We start from the raw sequence: 24,612 nt of genomic DNA on the forward strand, positions 1-24,612 counted from the left end.
GAGGTGGATGTGGGGAGTAGGGAGCATCCAGATCAGACTGGAAGGGCACACTAGTGCAGTGTTTAGCAAAGTATCTAGCTACTGCTTTGAGGCACAGGGGAGGTGTTTCTCCATCCCATGGGCCTCGAAGCATTGGATCACGTTACAAGGTCATCTGTGGGGCCCCTTTCACTGGGACTTGGCCCATTATCCAGTGCTGCGAAGCCCAGGGCAGGTGGGCCTCGCAGCATTCCATTAGGGCCTAGGCTGCAAGGTCCTGGTATGGGGCCCCCTTTGCAGGCCGTTATATCCATTAGGTAGTGCTGGGAGGCCCAGGGCAGGGTGGCCCTGTGCTTGGCCTTGCAATGCTATACTGTTAGATCCCTCCATTTTATTCCACAGAGGGACTAGCATGTTTGCTTCCCAGACTAGGCCACCAGTGCTAAACTTAGAGGGCTAGAGGGGAAAATGCACCTAAGTGCAAAAAACCTGATAGCCACCCAGTTTCCCCAGTAGGAAGCTCTGCGGTCCCTCTTTTCATGAATGTAGCAGATTACCTGCTCCATGACACACTTTGAGTCCCCAGGCCCACTTATGTCCGAGGGGCTGTGAATTAATAATTTCTTGTCCATATAATTACTTGTAGGAGATTTCATAGATACAATTTTGACAGTCCATGGCGTGTGCTGCTCCTGGGTGTTGTTGAACAGGGCAGTGAGGGTGGAGTGCAGGGTCAGACAGAAAGGATCTACTGTAGCTAGACAAGGTTTATCGTTGTGAAAGAGTGCGACACGCTGTCAGCCAGCTGCCACAAAACCTCGCTACCTGGCTTTTCAAATGTAGAAATAGCAGGCAACGTCCTTGATATGATGAGTGGAAAGACATTGAAAAAAATATTAAGTGTAATGTGCAAAGGTTTAAATGTATTCTCATGAACTACTGCAGTCAAGGCGACCTTTTAACTGTAGGTCCCAGTCCCAAATCAGTTCATTAGGAAAAGCCTAGAGGGTTCTTACACATCCTGATTTTTTCATTCTTTCTCTTGATCTCTGAAGAGATCCAAATGCAGCTTCGCACGTGATTGTTGAACATTTTTTAATGCCACTTTGACCCTTCTTAGGGTCGAGCCTGCGAGAGCATGTGCTACCACATGTGTCTTGCTTGCTTGCAAGACACTGCTGTATACATTCAAAGGACTTAGAGACCACCCGCTTCTTACCATTTGTTCATTTGCGTGGCACGCTTCTTACAGCCTCGTAATTCGCCTAACATAATTTCTGTGCCTCACTGTGGAGCGGAGACCAAGCACTGATTGAGTCAACTTAATCAGTGCCTGCCCACTGCTCCGGACGTCATTGAGGTCCTATTCTGTTTTGTTTAACTTTTAGTTCCCTGCAAGTAGAATGCATGCCACTGGCATAAAGAAGCCCAGCAGGACAAACAAAATTGCAAAGATTTATTTTCTATAGTCAAGTTTCTTTTATTTTGCCAAGTCTTCTTTTCTTAATTTGCACTCATGCTTTCTTTTGTTTTTGCTTTTGGTCACTGTTCTCAAAAGATGAGGATTATTTTACTACAAAGCAACATTGTTTCTTTCTCATGTATATTTTCAGAAATGATGCTTTGACACATAATTGTGCAGTACACCCCAATCCACACCACTCCAATCCACCCCACCCACCTCACCCCACACCAATTCACTCCACTTAATACAATCCACACCAAACCAATCCACCCACTCCACCACATTCCAATCCTCCCACCCCAATCTGCCCCACCACAATCCAAAACAATCTGCCCCACTCCAATTTACCCCAGACCCACTCCAGTTAACCCCACTCCAATCCAAAACAATCTGCCCCACTCCAATTTACCCCACTCCAATTCAAAGCAATCTGCCCCACTCCAGTTTACCTCACTCCAATCCAAAACAATCTGCCCCACTCCAGTTTACCCCACTCCAATCCAAAACAATCTGCTCCACTCCAGTTTACCCCACTCCAATCCAAAACAATCTGCCCCACTCCAGTTTACCCCACTCCAATCCATAACAATCTGCCCCATTCCATTCTGCCCCACTCCAATCCAATCTGCCCCACTCCAATCCAATCTGCCCCACTCCAATCCAATCCGCCCCACTCCAATCCAATCCGCCCCACTCCAATCCAATCCGCCCCACTCCAATCCAATCCGCCCCACTCCAATCCAATCCGCCCCACTCCAATCCGCCCCACTACAATCTGCCCCACTGTAATCTGCCCCACTACAATCCTCCCCACCTCACTACATTCCACCCCACCCCACTCCAGTACAGTTCACCCCACTCCTGTGCACCACACTCCACTCCACTCCACTCCAATCCACCTCACCCCATTTGCATCCACTTGACTCCAGTCCTCCCCACACCCCTCCGGTTCCCAGCACTCCTGTTCACTCCACCCACCCCATTGTAATCCATCCCACTCCAATCCACCCCATTCAGTCCACCCCGTTGCAGTCCAATCCACCCCAATCTGTTCCAACCCACCACCCTGCCCCAGTTCTATCCACCCCACTAAACTCAATCCCTCCAGCCCACCACATTCCAATTCACCTCAATCCTGTCCAATTCACCCCACTACACCAATCCAATCCACCTCCTCCAGTCCAATCCAATCCACTCCCTCCAGTCGACTCTAATTCACCCCACTCCAAACCATCCTACTCTAGTCCAATCCACCCAATCCAATCCACCCTACCTCAAACCAGTCTAATACACCCTGCTCCAATCCAACTCACCTCATTTTAATCCACCCCTCTACAATCCAACCCAGTCCATCCACTCCAATCAACCTCACTCCGCTCAATCAAATTCTCTCTACAGTTCAATGCACCCCTTTCTTCTCCAATCCAATCTACCCACTGTCTCAATCCACTCCAACCCACTTCTCCCGATTCCAACCCAACCCACTCTATGGCACTCCACTCTACACTACTACACTATACGACACTGCGCCCTGCCACTCTCTGCCACTGAACCACTGAAATCTACTCCCCTCTACTCAACTGTATAACACTATACTCCCCCTACTCCACTCTGCAACACTCCTCTCCAACAAATCCAGTCTATGACACTCTACTTCCACCACTCCACTCAAGGGCACTCTGTGCCACTACATTTTAACCATGCTGAACAGCAGCCACGCTAGTGTACAACATGCCAAATACACATTGCCAAAGCCAATTGCTCTTATAGGCGAGACCTATTGGCTTCGCCAATGCTTGTTAAAGGTTATGTTATTCTGAGCCCTTGCCTAGAATATTTACCATGAAAAGATGCACACAACACATTGGGTATTAACACAGTGGTGAATAACACAATACCTATGTGAGGGTGTGATAAATGTATTTTTTGCTGTCATTTAAATTACCACTACTATATAAAAGTGTTTCATTCCACTTTTTCTAAGGAGTTGCTATTATACTATATAATGACGCTCACATATTGGATCCTGGAAGGATGATTGTGCATCACATAGATTCAAACTGCTGATCTGCAGTTATACAGCTGTTATACAGTTATACAGACTGGGTGCAACTCACAAAACTATTCTGCTATCATCTGTGAAGATGCAGAGACCTTTGCTTGCCTCCTCTCCAGGCTTTGTTTGTCAACAGATTTACTGTCCAACCCAGTTACTCAATTATTAACGACCACACACAAGGATCCAGGCCTTGCACTTATTTAGCCTTGTTTGTTGCATGTACTGAGCACAAACACACTTTACGGACCGGGGAGAGGGAATGAACCTGTCTGCCGCTCGCCATCACCGCCGCCTCCTCTTGGTCCTCTTCCCCGCTTCCAGGGCAGGAAGCAGGATGCATCCAGCTCCCAGCCTCCTGATAGTGGTCTGAGCACCATAGATCGGCCCTCAGCTAGAGAATGGGAGGCTGGGCATGTTCTCCATGCAGGCTGTAATGCAGTCAGCATGGAGAACATGCAAAGTGCGCATTAATGTTTGGCCAGCCCTAATGGCCGGCCAAACGTTCATGCGCACTTTAGGTAGGGCAAACCACTCCTCCACTCCACTCCCTGCTCTGTCAGCAGAGCAGCCATGCTGCTGCAACAAGGAAAAAATAAAATAATAACTTAGCTATTACTGGCTACGGGAAGAATAATATCGTAAGCTTTTGTTGAAGTAAAATTGATATAGCGTTGTATGTTTGCTTTCAGGTAAACGTTCTGCTGAGGACAAGTCAAAGTCAATAGTCGTCCTTTCAGGAAAACGTTCTGCTGAGGACAGGTCAAAGTCAATGGAAATACTTGGTGAGTTGAGTTCAGAAATAAATTCATTTACATTTTGAATTCCAAAACGACATACTTTGATCAGGAGATTATTGCAGATTGAAGTATTTTTTTTCTCTTCAGGCCCCGTAATTAATTACATTGTTCAAACGTCTTGCAAAATTCTATGCAATTTATTACTTCAAAATGAACAATTATGAAAATTAGGAATTTCTATTTCCTAATAAATGTACCTTGCATCTGAAACAGAGTCTGTCAATAATACTAACTGGTACTAAGTAGTACTGGTCAGTATTTTTGTTTACTTCTTATCTAGACTTTAGATGTGTTGAGTGCTCATGACAGTGCCATGCACAAAGAACAAAATACAGAAAATGCTTTTTACTTTGTAGACAAGTTACTCTTTGCATCCATGACCAGAGGCGAACCCGCCAGCAAATCCTGGGGTAGAGACAGAACGTAGGTTTGACCTAGCGCCGAAATTTGAAAGCATGGACCAGTGGTCACTTGCATTACAAATACAAAATGTAAAGACATAAATCAAGGATGTGAGAGATGGTCCTCATGTTAAGCTAGGACATTTATTTTAAACTGACTTAATATTATGTGCATCTCATGCAGGTGTTTCTTCTCTACCAGTCTGCTCATTCAAAAACATGCACCTTTCTACACAAAACCCTTTATCGGGACATTCTATCATTAAATGTGATACTCACTGCATGTTCCTATATCAGTAACTTTGGGGGTTTTGACATGTCTAGGCGAACTGAAATGGGACAAATGGCTTATATGAGCAATACATCGGCAATAAATAGATGGCTTTGATGAGACTCATAAGTGATGCAAAGGCTGCATATTGATAATTCCTGCTAGTGGTGCTTTAAAAAAGGATTCTATAGAGAGTCCAAAGTCCTTTGTGGTCCACAGAATGGAAATCACCCTGAATTTCTTTCAGAGATAGTTTGGAGATATTGGCAAAATCAGTGCTGGGCACTACAGGTTAGTGTTGAGTGGCATTGAATGAATATGACTGAATGCGTTATTAAGCTCAAGGTAAGATTCAAGAACGAAAATCAAGCGCAAGCTCGAATCAGAGCAGGGAAAACCGACGGGAACTTCAGAGTGGGTTTAATGACTAAAGGAGAAATGATATCTGGAAAGTAGTCTTGAATCTGTGGACGCAGGCTGAGATGAGCTAAGTAGCCTGGCGGTATCAGTGTGGCTTGTCCCAGGCTCTAAGTAGCTCTTCAGTACATGTGCATCTGACTGTCCGATAAGAGAGAATAAGCTAAAAGGGTCTCATTTCTTGATGTTTTTAGTTGATCACGCCATGAACAACATATATGCAGCTGTTATAGCACTCGTTCGTGAATGCAGCCCTATAGCCTCAGCTTCGTTGTTAGCACATCACCGGGTGGAAAGAAATTTTAAAACTCCGACAAACAAGCATTGGCAGCCCCAATCTTCATGCTCTTTCACATAGATACAGTTACCTCATGTAATTACTAGATGCCCTTTTCGAGTCAGAAAAAACAGTGTGAAGTATTTACAGCATGCAGCATCTGTTGACAAACTGAATAAAATAATAAAGGCAACCCCTTCACATCACTTCAGAATGGGACTGCTATGTAAACAGGATAATTGCTGTCTGTCAAAATGAAAAAGAGTTCAAGTGGACTGAACAAAGGAGTGAATGATCGTGGCAGCAAGCCAGCCGCTAAAATAGGCAGACACACTGCTCAGTCTATGTGTCCAAATTAGGAGCCTAACTAGAATGTGTGACACTTCAACGCCACAATGGCTGAAGGGGGTTGTTTCAATGCTCTGTATATATGTATATTACATATATTTTTTCTTGTAAAAACAAACTGTATTGGCTTACATCAGACCTATAAAGATGAACGCTGATGGTTTGAAAAACATCTGCACCCTCGCAGCATATCCTCTCACGTTGTACCGTAAAGCACCAAACCACACACAAATGGCAAAAAAGCCTTTCTACACCGCAATATTAGGCTACACAAATATAGCTTCTTAATTAACTGATTATCAACAACAGAAAAGACTGCATCCAATCAGTCAACTTTCCCAACCTAATTCAAACAAGCATTGACAAAGCCAATAGGTCTTGGCGATGTGAGAGCTATTGGTTTTGTCAATGTTAATGTTTTTTAGCCTTGTATGGTAGGGTATTTCAACACTTTTTGTGTTATGAGTATTCTGGAACCTGCCAAATAGATATCAAGTCATGCAACTGTGTGTGTCATCCAAGTAATAACTCTTGATAACATCTTTGAATAAAAGATTCCTTCTCATTTTTTGTAGAGGGCTATGACCTTAAATGCTACAGACACTGATGACCTAAGGGAAATGTGACTAAACATTTGTAAAGTGTTCTTTCCCTGAATTGTTATAAACAAAATAGTCTGTGCCTAGGGAGAGGCGTGCTTCTGAAATACTAATATTTATTTAAGAAACCTAGAAAATATACTGAACTTCTTGTAGCCTCTGTATTTTCCACTACTGTGAGCAAGGCAAAAGGCAATTTTTTTAAATCATGTAAATGGAAGCCTATGTAGTGGAGACAGCAATGATATTCTTTATGCTGGTGTATCACAAATTCTCATATTTGGCCAAAAGATGGCATTATGGGCTCTACTGCCTCAGATTAAGTTAAACAGAGAAATGGAATTTTACATGTAACTGTTGGAGAGGAGCACTTTAACCCCTTCCATTTGTCGGACGGCACCCGGCTGCATTGCCGATGTTACTTATCTCCATGCGGACGTATGCCGTAGTTTACTACCCCCCACTCTGCCCCTCCCCCTCCTTCTCCTCCGCACCGCACCACTCCACTTCCTTGAGGAGCTGCTACAGGATTGGGTGGGTGAGATGGGAAAGAGGCAACAGGACATAGGGGATGGACCAAGTAAAAACACGAGCACTCATGTGGATTGTTTAAATGGAAAGTAAAAAGTATATTTTAAAACAGAAGCAGTGGATGGACACTATTACTTGTCCCATGCTCTGGAGGAGTGCTAAACACAAGAAGAGGCAAGACATGCATAGCATGGTCAAATGGGGACAAAGGATATGAGAGCGACGATGGAGCGTGCAAATGGTAATCTTGTGGGTGGGCTGCAGCCCACAGATTCAAAAAAACATGTTTCTTCCAGAAATGCGCTATCTAGCCAAGAATATGGGTGAAATTTTCGAATTCGCGCAAAATCTGCGAGTTTGTGCAAACTTGCAGATTTTTTTATTTTTGCGTGTTCGCAGGGTTTTTTTTCAGCGCGGCGAACTTACCCATGCGGTCGTTTTTGGGCGCGGCCATCTTGTTCGCGAGAGGAAAACAACTTGGCAAACTCGGAATCCAGGTAAGTCAAGATCGTATTTTTGGAACGCAAACAAGCAAAAAAAATTCGCGAACTTGCGAATTGCGGATTGTTTGGCAATTTTGCGCGATTCGCGGACCGCGAAATTGCCAAAAATCCGCAAACGCCGCGAGCGGAACAAATTTTTAGCCCATGCTTACTAAAAACTAAACGTTTAGAGTCTTACCTTGAGAAATGAACACATTTTAAGAGCTGTATGGCAGCAGAAGGAGCAGCAATGTGGCAATAAAATAAGCTTCTATATCAGTTTCCTTAGGACATTAAGACCCAAAAAACACAGCCTGATCATTAATAGACCTTGCAAGAGAATGTCACATACACACACACTCTGTTGCATTGTTGCCTGTAGTCTAATTTTAAAAACATGCTGTACGAACGCACATGCAAGTAAGTTTGAGGAATAAAAGTGTATACGATTCCAAGCGAACAGCAGGGTTAACATTTTGACTGCTTAAAAGGTTATCATGTCAAACATGAAATATTAATCAGAGGCTTTTCTACACACTAAAAGAATTGTTATCTATGACATTTCACTCGAAGCTAAATATATTACATTCCTCCTCTCCTTCTTTCCACCTCTTCAGTGCCATTGTCTTTTTTCATGACCTCTTTTATTCAGAGTACAAGCACTGGAATGATTGCAACAGTCCTCCACTTACAGTGGTATGTGGTTCTATGAAGACATTTTTTAAAAGAGCTCTCACAAAACGTAATCATGCCCAAAAACATTCAACATGGTTATAAACAGGGCTTTAAGTGGGCCGGGTCTTGCCGGTGCTCAGGACCAGTTCTAAAAAGCAGGTGCAACGACGGGTCCGTATCGTGCTCTCCATTTTTGCCCTCACCCTCAGGGTAAAAAATAAAAACCTTAACGCTGCAGCAATGCCACCCTTTACTGTCTCTGATGTAACCTCAAAGAGACTCGTTATAGTACTTTCACAGTCTCTCTATTTCAATACTGAAACATTTTTCAATGTAATTTACAACGCAGCCATAGTTGTTTCTTATTTGTCTTATGCAACTAACAACCATTAATAAAGCCAATAGAGCCTGGCTTGTTGTGGGTGCAATGTTACTTGCTGTATTATATATATATCTGGATCCAATGACAGAAGCTGCAAAATACCATTTGGGCGGCTCACTATGCTAAGCACAGATTTTTAGCTTATGTGTTTTTAGGCCACTCCCTTAATTATAATTTATATCGGTCAAGGCCCTTTGAGAGACCCCTCCCCAGATTTGTCATCTCACTTGAAGCCCTGGATATAATAGTAATCATTGTTCTAAATCCTGCAGTACTTCTATTTCACCTCCCAAGCTGCTGCACTTTTGTGCTTCAGATGGCCCATGACACTTCAAGGTCCATGCTTTTAAGAAGTCTGGTTGTGGAAACTTACACCTTCTCTCCTGAAGCAAGCGTATCCAAGTGAACTTTGCTGTAGTTCTTCAGACTTTCCGCTTATGTTCATGAAAGAAACGCTAATGCCTGTATCCTGCACGGACATATTCCTAACATGATAAAGTCAACTTAATATAAAAGAAGGACAACGAGTCCAAGCACCTCCTTGTTGCCACGTCGTGCATAATCGTGTAAACACAGAAGGAAACGACAATAACAGCATTCCTCAATGTATGCTGGGCCAAAGTCTGGATGGGTTTCAAGATTGTGACCTCAAGGGGTGTATAATTTGAGAGGAGCTCGCCCCTGCTTGTTTTCACATAGGCCGTATCCAAGATGTTGCAGATATTTACAACCAGTGGCGTCACTGGGGTTGGTGTCACCCGGTGCGGGTAACTCATGGTGTCACCCCTCACGACTTACCGCATGGACTACCTCTGTCGGAAATGTACGGTGCTAGGTACTGTCTTACTCCCTCTAGCTCCCTCTTTCTGTATAGCTCCCTCTCTCTGTCTTACTCCCTCTAGCTCCCTCTCTCTCTGTCTTACTCCCTCTAGCTCCCTCCCTCTCTGCCTTACGCCCTCTAGCTCCCTCTCTCTCTGTCTTACTCCCTCTAGCTCCCTCTCTCCCGCTCTTACTCCTTCCAGATCCGTCTCTCTCTGTCTTACTCCCTCTTGCTCCCTCTCTCTCTGTCTTACTCCCTCTAGCTCCCTCTCTCTGTCTTACTCTCTCTAGCTCCCACTCTCTCTCTTACTCCCTCTAGCTCCCGCTCTCTCTCTTACTCCCTCTAGCTCCCTCTCTCTCTCTTACTCCCTCTAGCTCCCTCTCTCTCTGTCTTGCTCCCTCTAGCTCCCTCTCTCTGCCTTACTCCCTCTAGCTTCCTCTCTCTCTGTCTTACTCTCTCTAGCCCCCTCTTTCTTACTCCCTCTAGTTCCCTCTCTCTCTCTCTTACTCCCTCTGCCCCCCCCTCTCTCTGTCTTGCTCCCTATAGCTCCCTCTCTCTCTGTCTTATTCCCTCTAGCTCCCTCTCTCTTACTCCCTCTAGCTCCCTCTCTGTCTTGCTCCCTCTAGCTCCCTCTCTATCTGTCTTGCTCCGCCTAGCTCCCTCTCTCTCTGTCTTACTCCCTCTAGCTCCCTCTCTCTCCGGTTTGGTCCCTCTAGCTCCCTCTCTCTGTCTTGCTCCCTCTAGCTCCCTCTCTCTCTCTTACTCCCTCTAGCTCCCTCTCTCTCTGTCTTGCTCGCTCTAGCTCCCTGTAGCTCCCTCTCTCTCTATCTTACTCCCTCTAGCTCCCTCTCTCTGTCTAGCTCCCTCTCTCGCTGTCTTATTCTCTCTAGCTCCCTCTCTCTCTGTCTTACTCCCTCTAGCTCCCTCTCTCTGTCTAGCTCCCTCTAGCTCCCTCTCTCTTGCTCCCTCTAGCTCCCTCTGTCTCCCTCTCTCTCGGTCTTACTCCCTCTAGCCCCCTCTCTCTCTGTCTTACTCCCTCTAGCTCCCTCTCTCTCTGTCGTACTCCCTCTAGCTCCTCGCTCTGTCTTCCACCCTCTAGCTCCCTCTCTCTCTCTTACTCCCTCTAGCTCCCTCTCTCTCTGTCTTACTCCCTTTCACTCCCCCTCTCTCTCTCTCTTACTCCCTCTAGCTCCCTCTCTCTGTCTTGCTCCCTCTTTCTGTCTTGCTCTCTCTAGCCCCCTGTGACTCCCTCTCTCTCTGTCTTACTCCCTCTAGCTCCCTCTCTCTGTCTAGCTCCCTCTAGCTCCCTCTCTCTCTGTCTTACTCCCTCTAGCTCCCTCTCTCTGTCTTGCTCCCTCGAGCTCCCTCTCTCTTTGTCTTACTCCCTCTAGCTCCCTCTGTCTCTGTCTAGCTCCCTCTCCCTCTCTCTGTCTTACTCCCTCTAGCTCCCTCTGTCTCCCTCTCTCTCTGTCTTACTCCCTCTAGCTCCCTCTCTCTCTGTCTTACTCCCTCTAGCGCCCTCTCTCTCTATCTTGCTCCCTCTACCTCCATCTCTCTTATTCCCTCTAGCTCCCTCTCTCTCTGTCTTGCTCCCTCCCTCTCTCTCTGTCTTGCTCCCTCCCTCTCACTCTATCTTGCTCCCTCTAGCTCCCTCTCTCTCTATCATACTCCCTCTAGCTCCCTCTCTCTGTCTAGCTCCCTCTCTCTCTCTCTCTGTCTTACTTCCTCTAGCTACCTCTGTCTCCCTCTCTCTGTCTTACTCCCTCTAGCTCCCTCTCTCTCTGTCTTTCTCACTCTAGCTCCCTCTCTCTCTGTCTTTCTCACTCTAACTCTCTCTCTCTCTGTCTTCTTACCCCCTCTAGCTCCCTCTCTCTCGCACATTAAACCCACTCTCTGCCGCTTTCATGTGGTTTCTCTTTTAAAGCTTTTCAAGATGCAAAAAGAAATCTGTGTACAAGGCACCAGCGAGTTTGTAGACGTGAGAATGTTACGATATGTAACAGCTAAAGTAAAAGCTAATTTCCAAGCGGTTTATTTTATTCAAAGTTTTATATAGCGCGAACAAGATCCTTACAGATATCAGAGCGCTTCACAATGGCAGGGTAGGGGCAGTAGGAAAGAACAGTGGTAATGGGAGCAATGTAGTAGTCACTAACATGAAGGATAATAATAAAACAAAATACATAAAACAAATCAATATACAGTCAGGTGAACAGGTAATAAAACTGCACAAGTCATGGATCACATTACATCGGTGTTCAGGTACACCTTGGGTGTGTGGCAGGCTTATAACAGTGTTTTAGTATAGAGAGCGCACTGAGTGAGGGCATCGGGAGGGTGAATCTGTGACCCAATGTGTCTCATATATTGGTCGGTAGGACGAAAGAAGCGAAGTAGTGTCACCATCAGGTAGAGGTATAATGCCAAAGGACAAGGTGAACATTGATACAAGGCAATGTAGAGTCTCTGAACCACTACCTATAAGGTTCAGGAGATCTTGGCCAGAAGGATGGTTTTCACCTCTTTCTTGAAGAGTGCAGCGGAGGAGATACGCCTAGTTTCAGGCGGGAGCGCATTCCAGATCCTGGGTGCCATTCCTGAGAAGGAGCGCTTGTAGGTTTTCTCTTTCCTGAATCTACGGGGTTTCAGGAGTAGATTTTTTGAGCTTCTATTGGACCTTGAACCTCCTGATATGGACAATTTTTGAGCGAGGTAGTTGGGTGCATTGTGGTGCACGGCCGCGTGTGTCATAACTGCAATTTTTAGTTGTATTCTGGCTTCAAACGGCAGCCATTTTAGGGACTTTAAATCTGGGGAAATATGCGAATGTTTTCTTGAGCCAGTAATGAGTCTTGCGGCAGCGTTCAGGGAGGCTCTTAAGGGTGCTGTTGTGGATAGCGGGAGTCCACTGAGGGTCACAATTCCGTAGTCGATTCGAGGGATGACTAACGCTTGTACAGCAGTTCGGAAGTCTTCAGTCGGAAGGAAGGGTTTGATTTTCCTCAGTGTGTTTATTTGGAAATTAGCTGCTTTTGTGGCCTTGCTGATGTGTTGCTGCATGTTGAGCTTGGCGTCCAGTGTGATGCCTAGTGATTTCACTGAGTCCACGATGGTGGGTTGGACATTGAGTGCTGTTAGGTTGTTGAGCCATGTTTGGGTGGTGGAAATTTTCGCCGGGGGTGAGATGAGAAGGAACTCAGTTTTCAGAGCATTTAGTTTGAGGTGATTATCGGCTAGCCAAGATTGAGTGTTAATAAGCGTGGAGTTCAGATGTTTGATATCTTCCGGAGATTGAAGCTTTAGGTACAGTTGTGTGTCGTCGGCGTACATATGGAATTGGACATTAGAAGCTTGGAGCAAGGTGGCGAGCGGTTCCATGACGAGGTTGAACAAAGTGGGGGAGAGGGAGGATCCTTGTGGGACACCTAGATCCGCAGGCACAGGTGAAGATAGCACATTATCGATCTTGAACTTCTGAGATCGGTTGTGTAGGAAGGACGAAAACCATTTGAGAACCGTTCCCGATAGACCCATTCTAGTGCTTAGCAGTTCCAGCAGGTTCTCATGTTTGACCGTGTCAAATGCTGACGAGAGGTCAAGAAGGATGAGGAGACAGGACTCATTGCGATCAAGAATTTGGAGGGCGTCATCAATTATGTGTGTCATAGCTGTTTCCGTGCTATGTTTCGCTCGGAATCCTGATTGATGAGAATTGAGGAGGTCAAATTGGTCAATGTGTCTTGTTAGTTGGAGTTGGACACATTTCTCCAGCAGTTTGGCCAGGGTGGGAATATTGGTGATGGGTCGGTAATTGTTTAGGTCAGTCGGATCAGCTGTAGGTTTCTTGAGTATAGGAGTGACTTGCCCCACCTTGAGGGAGTCCGTAATGAGGCCTTGTCGCAGGGAGCAGTTGATGATTTTGGTCCAGAGAGGGAGGAGCAGGGGGATGAAGTCTTTTACAGCATTAGCAGGTAGAGGGTCTGTGTGGTGGTTAGAGGGCTTCAAGGTGCAGAGCAGTTTGTGTATTGTTTCTTCCGAGTAGGTATCGAAGTACTGCCAGGAAGCCATGTTTTTAGGTTGAGTGTTAGCCATTCTTATGTGGTTGGGGAATCGGCTTACATCCATGATGAGGTCATTTCTTATGTTGTCAGTCTTTAGCTTAAAGAAAGCAGAGAAGTCTTCACAGTGTGGGGTGTCGCTTGTTGTTGTGCTACTTGATTGTAGGGGTTGTGCCTTTGTTTGGGTTTTAATTAGATCGAAGAGTTTTCTTGGCCTGTTTTTTGCTTGGTCCAATTGGCGGCTGAAGAAGTCCAATTTTGTGCGCTTTATTTTCCTGAAGTAGGCATTTCTCTTGTTTTTGAGCCTTTTGAGGTGCAGTGCTGAGGGGTCCGCTCTCCAAGAGCGCTCTGCCATTCGCATCGAACGCCTGTCGTCATTGAGTCTGTCGTCATACCAGGGGTTAGAAGTTTTGGTGGAGACTCTCTTCAGTTGCAGTGGGGCGACTTCATTGACTAATGTATTCATAGATTCAAGGTAGTGGTCAGTCAGTGATTGAACATCCGTGGCACCTGAAGGGGGAAGGAGCAGATTGCCGATGTGGGGAGGCAGAGTAGAGGCGTTGAGATTCTTCATGTCCCTTTTCCATATTTTGGATTTGATTGGTTGAGTCGGGTTAGGTTTAACTTTTTCATTGATAAAGAAGGTGATAATGTGGTGATCTGACCAGTCGCAGGGTAGAATCGTCTCCAGTTGTGTAGAAGTCTCTTTGGCAATGATGAGATCAAGTATCGCGCCTTTGTCGTGTGTTGGTCTATCGCATATTTGGGTGAGGTCAAGTGCATTAAGGAAAGTTTTGAGACTGTTTACCACTGTGTCTTTCTGGTCGTTCCAGTGGAGATTGAAGTCACCCAGGTAGACTTGGGTGGTCTGCCGACCGGCATTGGAAGTGATCATGTCCATGAGTTGTTGGGTGAATATGAGATTGTCACCAGGCGGGTGATAGATGAGATGTAGAGCACAAACTTGTTTGGCCTCGCTGGTAATGTCGAGGCAGAGGAGTTCACAGGAGGAGAGGGAGGGGGAGGTGACTTTAGTAACGGAGAGGTTGCTTTTAAAGATGCATGCAATTCCCCCGCCCGTCTTGTCTGAAGAGTCAAAAAACACTTTATTCGATTAAATTAAAATCACAAAAGTATGCTATACATTCATAGTTGATTATTGGAGTATATAATTTTTTTTTTATATATAACTTAAAAACAAGACACATTATATACAAATCCAAATTTCATATTTACAAATTTCATATTTACAAAAGTTATAGAAAAATTAAAATGTTTGTCCTCATACTGCACTGTCTGTGGTTTACTACAGAATTTCATTTCATTTATACGGTTTGTGATATGGAGTATGTTCGATGATCTATTTACAATAATATTTACAAACCTATAATACAATCATTTACAGTGCTACCCCGACTGGGCGTACAGTTTTTAACAAAGGCTAGGACAGTTAATCAGTAACTTCACTCTATTTCGACGAGACCTGATGGACATAGTGAGAAAATTTGCTACCCCATACATGATTAGGGGTGTTTCCATTAATTGTAAAAACAGAAAGGCCGGTTTCACTTGGGTAAACTTATGATCATTTAATATGGGCTTAATATATTTCTCTCTTGCAATTCTAAAAAAAGGACAAAAAAAGAGGAAATGAAGAGAATCCTGGTCTGAGAAATCGTCACACTTACAGGGGGCGTTCTCATGTGGTTTACACCATTTATTGTATTCACCCAGCAGGAAGTGAGACTGATCAAAGCGAAATTTAGTGAGGAGCCACCGGTGGAAAGGTTTGTTTACTACCGCCAAGTATGGTTCGATAGCTAAAGATGTTATTGTCAAAAAATGTGACCTCACGGTTGGCTTCATAATCTCGCGAGTTTCTCTATCGGCTTCTCTTTTCTTTATATATTCCAGTTTTGCCCAACTAATGTCCTCTTTTTGTAGGCCTTCAGGGTTGGTATATAAATCAGGGCGGCCCAAATATTGTGCTATTTTCTTAATATATGAAAGCCACTCAATCTCAGCCACACGATCCCGCCCCATACAATCTTTAATAATCGTGTGGTTCAATGTTAAATTGGGATTAAGCCAAGTTTTAATCCATGCCCTTAGTGGTGCAAGGGACAACATATCTTCAATGTAACCCATCCCTAATTCCATATGAACTGAGTGAGCAGGTGTGGATTTTGGTAAGCCCAGAACAGTTCGCAGAAATATGTTCTCTGCCCTTTGGATTTGGGTTGTGTTCTTATATCCCCAAATAGAGGCTCCATATCTTGCTATTGCTATGGTTTTGGCTTTGTATATGGATAATATAGCCTCTGGTGGTTTGCCGCCAAGACGTTTGGCGAACCCCAATATAGCAGCAGAAGATCTTTTTACTGCTGCGGTCTTGTTCTGGATTTGTGGTGCCCATGTCCCTTTCGCGTCGAACACCACTCCTAGATATGTGAAGGTTTTAACCTTACTGAGTGCGGCACCATTACAGGTCAGGGTTCTGGTATTACTTTTAGAATTACCCACAGCCATGACATGCGACTTTCCTGCGTTAATCACTAAATCCAGGTCTTGCATAAAAGCCCCAAAGGTGTTAAGTAGATGTTGAAGACCCCTCGGGGTCCTTGACATCAGCACCGTGTCGTCGGCATATAAAAGTACCGGCGTCACGGAACCACCCATGCAGGGCACATCTGCAGAGGCAGTTTTTAGCGACTCACCAAGGGAGTTAATATAAAGGGAGAAGAGCATAGGCGCCAAGATGCACCCTTGGCGCACTCCCCTTCCCGATTTAAAAAAAGAGGTGCAGTTCCCTTCTTGGGTCATACGGATGGTTGCCTTTAAATCACTGTGGAGTCGCGCTAAAAAATCCACAAGTCTGAAGACCTATCTAACCTAATGATGTGATAGTTGGGGGGGACTAGTATGTCCATAATCGGAGTAGAGGCTTCAGTGAGCCAAGTTTCTGTTAGAATGGCTAGGTCCAGATCCCTATCTGAGACGAGATCTGCGATGTCGGAGGAGTGTCTCTGGGCCGATCTGCAGTTGAGTAGGATGCATTTGAGTTTGGGAGAGAGAGGGGTGGTCGAGCTTTCTAGAGTGAGGGGAACTTTTCTGAGGTTGTTAGGGACGGAACCTCTGTTGTTGAGTGTTGGGAGCCTCAGAGGGTTTGTAAGAATAGTGGGTATGGGGATGTGTGTGCTGGGTATGTGTTTTACCGGACCCAAGCCATAAGAGCTTAGTAGTGAGCATAGTTCGCGGTCCGACAGTGGGTTGCGGACACGGCGGGGGTGGTGGGAGTTGTTGCGAACGGGGATAGTCGGCCAGCGCGGGTGACGTTGGAGGCGAGGGTATGTAGGGCGGGTGCGTCCTTTGTAGGGTAGAGGGATGATGGGAGGAGGACTGGGCTGTGATGAGAGCAGGTCTTTGATTGCGCGGACATCTTTTTTGATTTGTAGAATATCCTCTTTGACTTGTTGGAGGGTGGGTAAAGTCTGGTCAGGGGGAGCATTGGGGATGGCGAAGGTGGTGTGTAGTGAACTAGAAAGCGGGCAGGGAATCGAAGGGGGGGATATAATGGCGTTGTTGGCGGGGGGTGTGAGTGAAGCAGGCGGTGATGGCGGTGGGTGGGAGGCATAGGTAGTGCTGCCAGTGGGAGAGGGAGCCGGTGAGTGGAAGAGTGAGTGAAGGCCTAAGACAGTGGGGGAGACCGGAGGGTAGTGAGGACTGAGAGTGGGCGGTGGGAGAGAGGGGGATGCTAAGGTAGGAGAGGTGGTATGTTCTGTGTGTGTCGTTGGGAGGGTGTGAGTGTCGTGGGTGGGAGTAGGGAGGGGGCTGGGGGGCGAAAGGTGTTCGCCGTAGGGGGTATGGGAGGGGGGGGGGTGGATAGGCTTCGAGTGGTGATGTTATCAGATGGTGGCGTGTTGTGGGTGAGAGTTATTTTGTCAGGTGTGGGAGTGTCGCGGGTGAGAGTGGGGAGGGTGCTGGGGAGGGGGGGCGTCTGTCGTGGGGGGGATGGGAGGGGATGGTGGATAAACTCCGAGCGGTGGTGTGTGCAGGTGGCGTGTTGCAGCTGTGGGTTGTTATGTCAGGGAGGAGAGGGATAGAGGGGATGTGAGTGGGGGTAAAAGGGATCACGTTAGAGGGGCGGTTAGTATAAGAGGTGGCGGCGTTTGTGTTAGACACAGCAGGTGGGCCAATTACTGGGGTGCTGGGGGAGTCTGTCCTTGGGGAATGTGGGGTGTTAACAGCGAGTGGGCTATTTACTGGGGTGCTGGGGGTAGAGGTGTTGTAGGTGGGGGCTGCGATGTCAGGGGTGATGGTGCTGGTGGAGATCAGGGTGTGGGTCCGCGGATTGGAGAGGTGCTCTTTGAACTTGGGGAATAGGTTGTCTAGTAGTTCCAGGTTCTTGTCCGTGGATTGAATAAGGACAATCCCATTGTTATAGATAGTAATGGTAGTCCTGCCAGGGAAGAGGTGGGAAGGTGTGATAGAGAGAGTTAGGCCATGAGTTGTTTTCCTGGTGGAGGAGACGGTAAGTAGGGTTAGGAACGCTTTTTTCCATTGGGCTCTGCGTGAGGTGTGGAAGATGATATCTGTTTTCATGGCTCCATTGGCCGGTGAAAAGTAAGTGTCGGCAAAGGGTGTTTCAGGGTGCGACCTCATGAAGTTATGTTTAAAACGTTTAATGGCTTTTTTGGTGAGGGTGGAGGGGTAGTTAATTCTAAAAGTGTGCTTGCCTCTGCGCTCCATTTTAGAGGCTGTAGTGTTGGGTGTAGGAGCTAGGGCGTTATAAGCGACACTAGAGAGCATCCAATAGGGATATGAGGTAGCGTCTAAGAAAAGACATGAGGTAGCATGTATCTAAGTTTTCCATATAAATGGCGGGGGCCCCTCATTACTACACTTTTTAAACTTTATCTAATGAGAACATTTTAATTCGAATAGGTGAGAAAATATCTCGGTTCGCTTTTGTTTTTAAAGCGGATCGAGTCTCTCCGAGGCCTTCGGGTGCGGTGCAGGGGGTGCCATGTACAGAGGCCTGCTGGGGGGGCGGGGGGCGCAACCAGATGGTGTCACCCCCATGTGAGGGTGTCACCCGGTGCGGTCTGCACCCCCCGCACCCCCCTAGTGACGCCACTGTTTACAACATTAAATACTCTGCATTTTCACATGGCACCAGCATAAGTATAGTACATTTGTAGAGAAAACACATAGCTGTCAAAATGAACAATCACACACAAAACCACTTTTGCAGTGGTGCTCTCTAAATGTTGCCATATTTTGCTATTGGTTTAATGCTATGCAAGAAAGCCAACAAGTTCAAAGAACTCATCTGCCATCTTGAATCAGTAAAATAGTAATAAAGTATAGGTTAAGCCAATCCTTAGTGGTCGCTGGTAACAGCTGGTAACAGCTGTGCCCGCATGGGATTCAACAGATTTAAAGGATTTTGAGGGAAGTCAGGAACGCGGTAGTAGTACGTTTGGGTCACCAGTCTCAACAATAAATTCAGTGAAAGATTCGCCTATGCGTCTAGGCACTTGAAGTGCACTATTCAGAAGGGAGATGTGCACATGTGCAAAGGAAAAATGTTGTCACTCACAGTGAGGGCAACCAATAGCTGAATTGGGCGGAATGTTTGCCCCAAGCTATATCCTGTGGTGCGCAGAAGCAAAATGTGCATGGCGACATAACAGAGCTAGATGAAGGCTGCTGAATCAGAGCCCAGTCATGGTTTTTATGTTTCGCCTGTCCGAAGGCTGCGCACTGCGCAGCTTTTCGGCGCAGGCGAAATCTTATGTTACAACAGAGTGGGCTTGGGATTACGCCCTCTGTTCCATTGGCTAGCTCCATAAATGGAGGCTAGCCATTGGAACAGAGATCTGTCCGTCATGGCCGGACCAGATTCGTGGGCGTTCCCGCAATTTTTTCCCTCTCCGCCTCTGCGATGTCGTCATTGCGGCGGTGGGTGTTTCCTTTTTTTTTTTTGTTCGCCATGTTTTTCACATTTGGAATTGGCTTTTGCAGGAGTCGGCTGGAGCGCCGGAGGAAGTCCAGGTGAGTGCTTGCTGTTTGGTGTTTTTTACTTTCACGGGGTGCCCCCCGTCCCGCTGTTCGTGTTCCCGCCCACTCCTCCTGTCCGTTCCCCGCCCGCAGCTCTCCTCCGTCCCGCTCCCCCCCACCTCCCTCCGCCCGCAGCTCTCCTCTGTCACTGCCTCCTTAGCCAGTACCTCACACTGCCTCCTTGAGTGCTGCGGTGTGGGGCGCTTGTTTTGTGTTGAATGCATTAGAATACAGGCCAGTAAAAAATGTTGGAAATGCACAAAAATCCGGTATTGTTTCCCCTTCTCATGCCATCCCGCTGTTCGTGTTCCCGCCCCCCTCCCGCTGTCCGTTCCCCGCCCGCAGCTCTCCTCCGTCCCGCTCCCCCCACCTCCCTCCGTCCGCAGCTCTCCTCTGTCACTGCCTCCTTAGCCAGCACCTCACACTGTCTCCTTGAGTGCTGCGGTGTGGGACGCTTGTTTTGTGTTGAATGCATTAGAATACAGGCCGGTAAAAAATGTTGGAAATGCACAAAAATCCGATATTGTTTCCCTTTCTCATGCACAAACGTAAACAGCAAAATCACAAAGAAATCTGTTTTAAAAAAAATCGAGCGCTGTCTTCATCGTTTCAGAATTATTAGAGGAAACAGAAGGATAAATGCCACGTTACAAAAGAATTCTGATAATTTAACACTAAATCGTTTTCACCCACCAACTCCATTGGCTGTTCCAGAATAGCAAAAAGTAATAAATGACTAGTATTTTTTCTAAGAAAGATGTCAACCCTAGCCAGGAGCCAAAGCTTGATATTTCCGTGAAGGTCGCCTGTTCCTCCGCTAGACTGCTGTGAACGGGTAGCACTATTAATGGGAAAAACTCGCATCACAACCCGATCAACCTTTATTTTAAAATTTCACGAAAAATATGGTATGTCGCGTCCAGATGCTTCAGAGCAAAACCTGCAAACTATTCATGGTAGAAATATTATATTTAGGAATGGGTGTCTGTCTCTGTGTGTGTGTGTCTGGCTCTGTGTGTGTGTCTGGCTCTGTGTGTGTGTCTGGCTCTGTGTGTGTGTCTGGCTCTGTGTGTGTGTCTGGCTCTGTGTGTGTGTCTGGCTCTGTGTGTGTGTGTCTGGCTCTGTGTGTGTGTCTGGCTCTGTGTGTGTGTCTGGCTCTCTGTGTGTGTGTCCGGCTCTGTCTGTGTGTGTGTGTATGTGTGTGTATTTGTGTGTGGGGCTCTGTGTGTGAGCAATGCCAATAGCTCTAACTTTTCCAAAGGCGAAACCATTGCATTGTAAATGCTTGTTTCTGAGTCTGGCGAGACGGCTAAAGCTGATACTCGGTCAGACCTAAAAACGGGCCCAATGGTGTACAACTGGCCAAGGCAAATGCTTGGAGTGAAGTAAATTCAGATAAAAATTAGAATAATGTAAAACTCCATCGAGAATGTCTAGGTCAGAAAGTCCCCAGGAAGGAGATCGTCCATAGGGTAGACAGCTCAATCAGAGCAGCAAGTGGATAACAATGCAAGATAATCCCATATTAAAGTACAGTCTAATCAAATGTCCCGAGGGTATATTTCTCAGTATCTCCTATTTTCCAATTACGGTCACAGTATTCTTCTGGGTGCTCAAGTTGTTTAGCAGAATATTCACAGACAATATGATAAAGGAGAAGCATAAGCAATTAAAGGAAAAAATACTGACCAAAATCAACACATAGCACCAATACGGAGAATAATACTCTGATGCTCTTAACAAGCTATACAACAAGTCTCAAAACCACAGCACCTACCAAGAAGAGATCAAACCTCAAAAAAACTCAACATACAAATGAGTCAAGCAATCTCATTTTTTAAGTGTGGTGAGAATCCCCCTGATCATTTATCATTGGAAATTGATCAGTGTTAAAAAGATCTTCAAAGCCTTACAATAGCACAGCTCCAGCCCAAACAGCAACAAGGTGATGGATGCAATGCTTGAATTAATCTCAGTTACTGGGAATCACTTGGCCGCATTCCAGACTATTGTTTTTTGCCAATCATGCTACTCAGGCTTGCCTTGTAGAAATCAGTAAAAACAAGGAGATGATGGACGGAGCACTGAAACCTTTTAAACCCTCACCCCCAGTCACAGATCTGGGTTGGATCCATCAAAATTCTTTAGCTCACTTTGCCACCTCAGTTCAGACACAGCTATATGCAAGTCAGTCTTGACCCTGTGCCTCATGGCAACGGTCCAGACTGGACTGCTAACCCATGTCTTCCCTGGACCAGAAACAAGCATCCTCGGACCAGTTTCGGCCTAACGGCCCTCATGAGCCAGGCAAGCTTGAATCCAGTGGCAAAGTGAGCAAGGGACCCATGTCTGGGCATACCCTGCCAACTTAGGGCAATAAAAGTAAACTGAAGGAGATGATGAAAAGAGAGCTGAAACTTTTTAAACACTCACCCCCAGTTACAGATCTGGGTTGGATCCTACATCATTCTTTAGCCCACTTTGCCACCCCAGTTCAGACACAGCTATATGCAAATCAGTCTTGACCCTGTGCCTCATGGGAACAGTCCAGACCAAACTTCCAAGCCATGTCTTCCCTGGACCGGAAACAAGCAAGCCTGGGACTGGTTTCGGGCTAACAGCCCTCATCAGCCAAGCTAGCTTGAATCCAGTGGCAAAGTGAGCAAGTCTGGGCATACACTGCCAACTTAGGGCGAAAAAAGTAAACACAAGGAGATGAATGATGGAGTGCTGAAACTTTTTAATCACTCACCCCCAGTTACAGGTCTGGGCAGTGAGGGCTAGACTGTTCCCATGAGGCACACGGTCAAGACTGATTTGCAGATGGCCAGGTCTAAACTGGGGTGGCATGGTGAGCACAAGAATGATGGATTTAACCCAGATCTCTTGATTGAGAGTGAATGTTTTGATTTGTTCTGCAGTCCGTCCATCAATTGTGTGTCTTTTGCTTTCTCGCCATTAGTACACCAGGTATGCCCAGATGTGGGTCCTAGGCTCACTGTGCTACTGGAATCAAGATATCCTGGCTTAAGAGGGGTGAAACCCTGAAACTGGTCCTAGAATGCTTGTTTCTGGTCCAGGGAGGACCTGACTTGGCAGTTCGGGCTGGACTGTTCCCATGAGGCACAGGGTCAAGACTGATTTGCAGATGGCCAGGTCTAACCTGGGTTGGCATGGTGAGCAAAAGAATGATGAATGTAACCCAGATCTCTTGACTGGGTGAATGTTTTGATTTGTTCTGCATTCCATCAATTGTATGTATTTTGCTTTCTTGCCCTAAGTGCGCCAGGTATGCCCATACAGGGGCCCCGGGGTCACTGTGCAATTGGAATCAAGCTATCCTGGCTGAAGAGGGGTGAAACCCCGAAACCGGTTCTAGCATGCTTGTTTCCGGTCCAGGGAGGACCTGGCTAGGCAGTTCGAGCTGGACTGATCCCATGAGACACAGGGTCAAGACTGATTTGCATATGGCCAGGTGTAAACTGGGGTGGCATGGTGAGCAAAAGAATAATTAATTTAACCTAGATTTCTTGACTGGGGAGAATGTTTTGATTTGTTCTGCATTCCATCCATCAATTGTGTGTCGTTTGCTTTCTTGCCCTAAGTGCGCCAGGTATGCCCAGGCATGGGTCCTTAGCTCACTGTGCCACTGGAATCAAGCTATCCTAACTAAAGAGGGGTGAAACTCCGAAACCGGGCCTAGGATGCTTCTTTCCGGTCCAAGGAGAACCTGGCTTGGCAGTTCAGGTTGGACTGTTCCCATGAGGCACAGGGTCAAGACTTATTTGCATATGGCCAGGTCTAAACTGGGGCGACATTGTGAGAAAAAGAATGATGGATTGAACCCAGATATATTGACTGGGGGTGAATGTTTTGATGTGTACTGCATTCCATCCATCAATTTTGTGTCTTTTGCTTTCTCGCCCTAAGTGCGCCAGGTATGCCCAGGCGTGGGTGCTGGGCTCACTGTGCCACTGGAACCAATCTATCCTGGCTGAAGAGGGGTGAAACACTGAAACAGGTCCTAGGATGCTTGTTTCCGGACCATGGAGGGCATGGCTTGGCAATTCGGGCTGGACTGTTCACATGAGGCGCAGGGTCAAGCCTGATTTTGCAGATGGCCAGGTCTAAACTGGGGTGGCATGGTGAGCAAAAGAATGATGGATTTAACCCAGATCTCTTGACTGGGGGTGAATGTTTTGATTTTTTCTGCATTCCATCCATCAATTGTATTTGTTTTGCTTTGTTGCCCTAAGTGTGCCAGGTATGCCCAGGCGTGGGTCCTGGGCTCACTGTGCCACTGGAATCAAGCTATCCTGGCTGAAGAGGGGTGAAATCCCGGAACCAGTCCTAGGATGCTTGTTTACGATCGAGGGAGAACCTGGCTTGGCAAGTCGGGCTGGACTGTTACCATGAGGCACAGGGTCAAGACTGATTTGCCTATGGCCAGGTCTAAACTGGGGTGGCATGATGAGCAAAAGAATGACAAATTTAACCCAGATTTCTTGACTGGGAAGAATGTTTTGATCTGTACTGCACTCCATCCATCAATTGTGTGTCTTTTGCTTTCTCGACCCTAAACAGGGTGAAACCCCAAAACGGTCCTAGGATGCTTCTTTCCGGTTCAAGGAGAACCTGGCTTGGCAGTTCGTGCTGGACTGTTCCAATGAGGCACAGGGTCAAGACTGATTTGCATATGGCCAGGTCTAAACTGGGGCGGCATTGTGAGAAAAAGAATGATGGATTGAACCCAGATCTATTGACTAGGGGTGAATGTTTTGATCTGTACTGTATTCCATCCATCAATTGTGTGTCTTTTTCTTTCTCGCCCTAAGTGCGCAAGGGATGCCCAGGCGTGGGTCCTGGGCTCACTGTGCAACTGGAACCAAGCTATCCTGGCTGAAGGAGTGAAACCCCGAAACCGGTCCTAGGATGCTTGTTTCCGGTCCAGGGAGGAACTGGATTGGCAGTTCAGGCTGGACGGTTCC

At 46.5% G+C, this 24,612-nt stretch overlaps 1 protein-coding gene across 1 annotated transcript in view; it reads left to right on the top strand.

The window, feature by feature from the left end:
• ANKAR (ankyrin and armadillo repeat containing) overlaps window positions 1–24,612 on the top strand; it is a 1,392,657-nt gene that overhangs the window by 387,924 nt on the left and 980,121 nt on the right. The window contains exon 8 of the mRNA XM_086955361.1: window positions 4,193–4,285. Within this exon, the coding sequence (XP_086811487.1) occupies window positions 4,193–4,285 (93 nt within the window). The remainder of the gene's footprint in view (window positions 1–4,192; window positions 4,286–24,612) is intronic.

This window comes from Lissotriton vulgaris, chromosome 2_1 (assembly GCF_964263255.1).
Source record: "Lissotriton vulgaris chromosome 2_1, aLisVul1.2, whole genome shotgun sequence".
Lineage (NCBI taxonomy): Eukaryota > Metazoa > Chordata > Amphibia > Caudata > Salamandridae > Lissotriton > Lissotriton vulgaris.